General features: G+C 39.6%; 1 protein-coding gene across 4 annotated transcripts; it reads right to left on the bottom strand.

The window, feature by feature from the left end:
- Nucleotides 1-279: 279 nt before the first annotated feature.
- zbtb22b (zinc finger and BTB domain containing 22b) lies at nucleotides 280-7,573 on the bottom strand. 4 transcript variants are annotated; one of them, XR_004776413.2, is made up of 5 exons: nucleotides 7,381-7,560; nucleotides 5,675-5,901; nucleotides 4,523-5,407; nucleotides 2,863-4,446; nucleotides 280-1,906 (listed from the first exon to the last, which is right to left on the bottom strand). XR_004776413.2 is itself a non-coding variant. In XM_035529412.2 (5 exons), exons 2-5 carry the CDS (start codon nucleotides 5,897-5,899, stop codon nucleotides 1,885-1,887), a joined length of 1,788 nt encoding a protein of 595 aa, XP_035385305.2. In that variant the 5' UTR covers nucleotides 5,900-5,901; nucleotides 7,381-7,562; the 3' UTR covers nucleotides 280-1,884. The 4 variants fall into 4 exon arrangements, 3 of the variants coding, with proteins under 3 accessions (XP_035385305.2, XP_026872081.2, XP_026872080.2); XM_035529412.2 differs by having other exon boundaries at nucleotides 3,791-4,446; nucleotides 7,381-7,562; XM_027016280.3 differs by having other exon boundaries at nucleotides 280-4,446; nucleotides 7,433-7,573.
- Between the last annotated feature and the right edge of the window lie 201 nt (nucleotides 7,574-7,774).

Raw genomic sequence — 7,774 nt, forward strand, 5'->3', positions numbered from 1 at the left:
TTAGAAGCATGTACTTAAAAAAATCCCTAGCAAAGTGCAGGTTCTTTTCAAAAATGTTGAAATTGCCTTTTCACTCTGTTCTCCATTGTGTTTGTGGTAAGCTGTGTTTCCATGCAGTCCTTCCCATTAATTGGTTGTTGCATTGGTATGCTTGCATGCATTTAATACTCTTTATTTTATAAATCTTTAAGTTTCATGTTATTATAGATTAACAGTTGTTCTAATTACAATAAAAGTAAATACATTAAAACTTAACAGAAAAATGACAATGACTTGGGGTCATTGCAACAGTTGGGGTTTATTTCTGCTTTTCATTTAGAGTTTGCTGAAGACAACACAGATCTACTTGGTCTAAATGAGACATTAGCAGTGTAGCCTGCTACTAGTAGCATGTTTACAAACTAGCATGTGTAACAAAATTCAAAATTTATAAGCAGTTCAGATTAATCACAATCATTACATAAACACAGCTGTAGCAAGGAAAAACAAAAGTTCTGGACATTCTTGCCTGTTCAAACGACTATTTCAGCTACTAATCACAATTTGTTTCTTTTCTAGCTACCAAAATTATCTTTCAAATTTGAAACATATTTTGACAAGTGTGTAACCACTGCATTTATTTAATTTCACAATGTTTAAATCCGCCTTTATATTTAAACAGGGTATTGTAAACATACATGTCTGAGGTATATGGTCTTTTTGGCCAACACTGTTTAATATGATTTGACATATTAGTTATGATTAAACTAGCACATAACACTATATGGCCAAAAGTATGTGGACACCCCTCCTAATTACTGAGATCATGTGTTTCAGCCAAACCATTTGTTAATAAGTCTATAAAAATCAAGCCATGCAATCTACATAGACTATTACTGGCTGTAAAATGGGTCATACTGAAGAGCTCAGTCATTTTAAACATGGTACTGTCATAAGATGCCTCTTTAGGTCTAAGTCAGTTTGTGAAATTTCTACCCTTCTAGATCTGCCCCAGTTAACTGGAGATGCTATTATTGTAAAATGGAAGCATGTAGGAGCAACAACAGCTCAGCCTAGAAGCAGCAGACAACACAAACTCTGAGTGTGGCCAAATGGTGCTGATGTGCATGGGGCATAAAAATCGCCTAACCTCTATTATATCACATTAAATGGTTTTCCATGGCCAAGCAGTTGCACACGAGCCTGAGATAACTATGCATAATGCCAAGTGTTTGCTGGAGTGAGGTAAAGCATGCAGCCACTGGGCAATGGAAATGTGTTCTCTGCAGTGATGAATCACATTTCACTATCTGGCATTCTGACGGACAAAGCCAGAATGCTACCACGCCAGCAGTCAAGTTTTGTGCTGGAGAGATAATGATCTGAGGCTGTTTTTCAGGGCTTGTCTAGGGCCCTTAATTCCAGTGAAGGTAATGTTAAACAGCATACAATGGCATTTTAAACAATTTTATGACAAGTTTGAGGAAGGGCCTTTCCTGCTCCAGGATGACTGTGCCCCTGTGCACAAAACAAGGTCCATAAAGACAAGATCTGAACAGTTTAGTGTGGAGAAACTCCAGTGACCTGCAAAACACCCCAATTTTAATCCAACTGAACACCTTTGAGATAAACACTGATTGCAAGCCAGGCTTTCCTGTCCAACATCAGCACCTCACTCTAATTCTTTTTTGACAAAATGGGCAATACCCAGACGCTCCAAAATCCTGCAAAAAAACCTTCTCAGAAGAGTGTAGGCTGTTATAGTCACATAAGAGGGTGCAACTCCATATTAATGCCCTTGCTTTTGGAAATGGATGTCCAACATGCTCATATAGGTGTGATGATCATGTATCCGCATACTTTTGGCCGTATAATGTATTTCCATGTGACTTTTCCCATTCCAGTTCAAGGATCCATGGGATATCCTCTTTAAAAAGAAAGAAAGAAAACCCTTTATAAAAATCAATCCCTTGTCTCCATTTTGCATAAGTCTGGATACAAAAAAATTCTTTCGTCCATGTTTAACTGATGTCTAATGTACAAGAGGTCTTGGTCCACTTAATCCACACTGGTTAAAAAAATCTAATCAAACATGGAAAATAGTTTTATATCTATAGGCTGAGCTTTTTTATTTTAAAAAATTGTTTCTGAACAACCATAATTTGGGAACCATTTTCTGGAAACCATAATTTGCTGCCCATTCCTACAACCATTAAAGCTCTAGAGGTCCATTTCAAAACATGGCAATTCATTTCTAGAGCCTTCACAGAAGGCAGCCCTTTGATTGCATGAGAATAAAAACAAGATGTTTAACTTACTTTTCACTAGCTAATATTTAGCAAACAATGCTTTAATTAACATGATCATGAAATTAATAATATACACAACAGTGTATACAGCTCTTAAGGTTGGTGTACATAACAGATTGTGTTGATAACTGTAGGCATTACCCTCCTGTTCCATCTGAAATTCATACAATCATCATGCATCATAAATTAGGCTGCCATTTACAGATAGACACTACAAACTGACTCTACTATCAGAATATACTCTTTGAGGGTTGTTTCTACCTCCTTACAAGCTGCTTTGAATTTACATAATCAGACTTTTTAACAGAACTCAGTCAAAAACAGTGCCCTGTGCCTTGGCCACTTAAAGGCAGGGGCTAAAAGATCAACTCCACCAGCTTAGTTTGTAATCACCTTACAAGAAACAAATCTAGTGTAGAGCAACTGCTCACCTACTGATAACCTTTTAGTTAACTGCAATGATTTAGTTATTATAATGATTTGCAATATTGCATAGATTGCACTATTAGCTGTTATGCTTTATTGAGCAGGATTATGTTAACTTTACCAGTAGTCAAACTGATTTTATCGTTACCTGGCTCAACGAAGATCACGGGTTGCAGAAGTGGCTTTGGAAAAGAGATTACCTTTACTATATTTATTTTTTTATATTCATAACCAGGCCCCTCAGGGAGGGAAGGGAAAGAAAAGAATGGAGCCCAGTAACTCTGTGCTTGGTGAATAAATACAGACTACAAAGAATTAACTAATTTATAGCTATAACCACAGAGATTACACATTCCTACATTACAGCAATTGATTATCATTGCTCAGGCAAACTTTAAAGAGAAAGTAGAGAAAAAAAAATCAATTCTAGCTACTGTAAAGTATGGCACTTTGAAATTACAGTAGACAAACATACTGTGTTATTGAGGCAGATTGTGTGTGACAGTGGCTGGTATCTCCCAGATCAGAATGTAACTCGGAATTCTGGCAGTTACCATAGCAGCCTAATTTTATATCTTATACTTTGTGAACTTAATAGATAAACGATCACTTGATACGGACTGTTTCTATCTCATCAAAGGACATGCATAATGATACACAAATTGTTAGGAGAATAGAACAACTGTACAAGTTAGGTTCTTTAATTACTTGAGAATTACAAGATACATACATACCCTTTTGAATGATTAAGAATGCTAGATATCACTAAGTACCCTCTAACAAAAAATTAAGTGACACTGCTTTCACCAACACTAACCTCACTAACCTCTTCCCCACATCCATCACGACTTACCCCCAAGCCAAGAACACCAGAGCTGAGACCATACATCCCACTTTGGGTAGTTATTCCTAAAAGAGGACCAGGGACTGCCATAGTCAAACAAGGAACTCCATTACTGCTACTAGAGTGATGTGGAGATAAGACTGAGATTCCACTCCTATCATCAATACTTCCTTGGGTACCTTCACTGCCTGAAGATGCATGCTGAAGGAGATGGGGAGGCGAGATGACTGACCCTTCTGATCCTCGTGCCTCGCTAGTTCCACTGATGCCTCCGCGCCTCTCACAGTGCGAGCGGTGCCTCATGAAGCTGTCACGCCACATAAACTTCTTCCCACAGCCATGGCAGTCATAGGGCTTCAAACCTGTGTGTGTCTTCATGTGCTCTGTGAGGTGGTGCTTCATCTTGAACTTCTTGGCACAGACTGGACAGTGGAAAGGGCGCAGATCCAGGTGCATGTTGATGTGTCGGTCTCGCATGCTCTTGTGGGTAAATTTCTTTCCACAATGACACATGAAGACCTTGCCTGAGGTGCCAGTCCCATTACCATCTAAACTCTCTAATCCACTGTCTATTCCACCCTGCACAGATAGGTGGGCTGCTCCATGCTCTATACTTCCCTTTGAAGACACTCCAGACAGACTTCCTGAAACTCCTATTGGTGGAGAAGAATCTAGAGGAGCCTGGTTGTATAAAAGTATCTGGTTCCCCTGCATGTCCAGTGGGAAGAGCTGGGCTTTGGCAGCAGCTGACTGAACAGAGCCAAGTAAGGCAGAAACTGCCCGACTGCTAGTCTGGCTGGGGTTTCCAAGAGAGTGCTGTGATGATCCCTGGTCCATTAAACTGCTTTCAAACTTGAGGTAGTCTTCAGAGGACTGGCAGTAGTCAACCTGTACAATTAAAAGCTATTAGAATTGGTTACATATGGCTAAATCAAGTGCATTCTTAGATAACTCGGTTACTCACCTGTGTTTCCATTTCTTCCCTACTACCAAGGTCTGCAGAGAGGGTCCTAACATTAGAAATATTAAATGTCCTCTCCCTTTCTCTCTCCTTGGCAATCTCCAACTCCCTCTCCTCTTCATCGTCACCCCCTTCTTCACCCGAAACCACAATGAGGTCATCATCCCTGGAATGCTCAGTCTTTACCACCACCCACTGCTTCCGAGGCATTATGCTTGGTTGGCTATATGTAGGACGCTTTGGCCGAGGTGAAGCCTCTCCATCTTGGTAGGATGAAACCCCAAAACTGTCACTTACTCCCACCTCTTGATCTGAGGAAGGTGTGGACTTCTTCCTCCTGCTGGTCCCCCGTCCACGTTTTCTTGGGTACAAAAGCTCATCATCATCATCATCTTCTTCGTCATCCTCCTCCTCAATTAGTAATGCCTCCTCTCTACTGGATGGCATGCAGTAGTTAGGAGTGGAATGCATGCCTCCCATAGTTGCCATGGCTCCACTAAAACTAGCATCTTTGGGACTGAAGTAATTTGTGCTGCTGGGAGACTGACTCTCACTTAGGGAGGGACGGTTAGGAGGATGAACTATAGACTGAGTATCTCCTCCATCTCCATAGACATCCTTGTTAGCACTGCTGCTGCATCCAGTGTTCTCTGGGGCAATATCGGTCCCCCGTGGACCACTAGACCCTCCTTTGCTCTCTTTGAGTAGTTCTGTACATTTGTCCACAATGTGCCACATCTGTAACACGCTCCCAACTGTGAGGTAGTTAACAATGTCTTCACGTAGCATTCGCAGCTGGCCTGTGTATGCACATCTAAGGACACTCTCAAAAGCCAGTGGGTCCATAACAGCTGGGATGGATACTGTGGACATGTTTTTCAGTAGCACCTAATAAACCAAACACACAGTAAACCTTCAGTCCACAATCTGTCCATCCTAACAGTTTTTATGTAAATACAAAGATTTGCTGATCTTCATATTATTTCATAATGCAAATAATTTAGAGATCAGTGTGTGCACAGCATTCCTACTAAAACTTTTTATAATATATATGTGTATAATAAATACATGCAGTGACAGTTCTGCTTCCTTAAACAATAAAAACACTGGAGTGAGGCATAATTAATATTTTACATTTAAGAGTAAAATACATACCTGGTCATGAAAGTATGGTGAGGATGCAGCTAACACGCAACGATGGGCTTTGAACACCTGGCCCTGCACATTTATGGCAAGGTCACAGAGTTGTCCATCCTCACGCTGTCGGTTAAGGCTGTCTAGCACAGATGCCTGGATACTAGGGAAGCATACCTGCACCACTGATCCAGCAGGCACACCAGAGGTGCCATCACAACTGTTCTCCACTGCTGCCGACTGCATTCCTGCAACAGATAAGAGACATAAAACACCGGCCACATAACTGGTCATCCATAATAGAAACAATGCACAAGCTCTGTGTTTACTAAAATTGACTACATATTACATGCCATTGGTTGCAGTATTATGACATTTTTGTAGATTTAATAATGTACTACTGTTTTAGAATCAAGCTGAATAGGTCAAACTGCAACACCAATACTGAGAGACGGTGTGCATTAAGTGGTTGCGCTTTTAGGCCTCCAGACCTAATGTATGGTACAGATAATCATGAGTTTTCAGAACAACTCCTGAAAACCTCGTTTTTTTAAGAGAGTGGCACTTCTGACTGATGATATGGAAGATGGTGATACTGGCAGTGATACTTGTATTGCTCGAAATATTCAAAGGATTTTTTTGTTGTTGTTGTTTGTTGAAACATTGCAAAGTGTTGCTGTAAACTACTTTAGGCAAAGGCATCAGGTAATAATTGAAGAAAATAACATCATCTTAGAAACCACCTGCTCTTGAAAGATGCCTAAAGCAATTCTAGAAATCTTACGAAACATTTCTAAGAAGCGACCTATTTTAAATAATACACACAACCCAGCTCACCATCACTAATATTGTTCGGGGTTTCCATAATCATATCTAACCCATATAAGATCCGTACCTACCTGAATTAAATAAGAAATTAATTTAAATAGAGTCCAGCCATTCTCTGGGACTCATCTGCGTTCAAGTATTGTAGCCAGTTAGCCTAACAAGGGGGGTAAAATTACCACAAAAAGTGCAAAGCCCACAAAACGAACTGCTTTAAATGTCGTTATTAAGAGACCATAAATCTGTCAATATTAGCTTATTATTATTTTGTATTATTAGATAGCGTTAGGTTAGTTAGGTAACCAAGCTATGTATCGCTAACCTAGCTAGCTAGTCATATTAAGCGAACGGTTAAAATGGGTAGCTAACTAGCCAGCCAACTAACCTACATACCTAAAAATTGAAGTACTATCAACTCAAGAGAAACCAATAGATTAATCTGTTTGTTTAAGTTTACCTTCCAGGTATACGTAAAGCTACATAAGCTAAATGGGTCTCGTTTGCGTTTTGTGTATTTAGGTTAACTTGCTTGTTTAGCGCAGCTGGCTAGCGTTAGCTAACTACGTAGCTCACCACACAGCTACTTAGCTTGCATGCGTTTTAGCTACCCAATCTGCTGACAAATCCGAGGTAGCTAGGTTGTCAAGGTTAGCGCGCAAAACGCTGGAAAGATAGTACTGATTTGTTTCGGTTAATGACTTTGGTAGAAATACGTTTGTAGCTATTTATTGTAGGTACTTAAAGCAAACGATTGTTAGGTACCTAATTCATCCAAGTTCAATTTAGCTAGCTACCATGCTTCTGTGATAGCTAAAAATAAATTAAATGAACTAGGATAGCATAGCTAATAGCTATGTTAGCTACTCGTATGCAAATTAAATATTCGATTTGGCAAGTCTTACCCCCGAAAAATATCTTTCAGGCACCAAAATAAGGATGTTCACATAGACAAACCTCCATTCCCTCAAGGTTTCAAGAAAATTCACATAAAAGAAAATTGTGGATTGAAGTCACTTGGCGTTTCAGAGACAAATGTTCGCTTGTTCCCTTTAAGAAATCCTAGACACCTAGACTTTGCCGACTAGAAACGTAATGCAACGAACAATCTAGGAACTATAGTCCTGGCAACAATTGTGGTTTCGATACCTAACTTTTTCGTACGTTACCTTTGAGTCACGGCGGAATAAAATACAACAGGAATTGTTGCTTTTAAGTCGTTAATGTTAACAGTGATAATACAGTTCAACACCATACCATTTTACAAAATCCATAATAATATACTTACACATTGTTAGA

The sequence above is a fragment of the Electrophorus electricus genome, chromosome 2 (assembly GCF_041902795.1).
Source record: "Electrophorus electricus isolate QZ-2024a chromosome 2, ASM4190279v1, whole genome shotgun sequence".
Lineage (NCBI taxonomy): Eukaryota > Metazoa > Chordata > Actinopteri > Gymnotiformes > Gymnotidae > Electrophorus > Electrophorus electricus.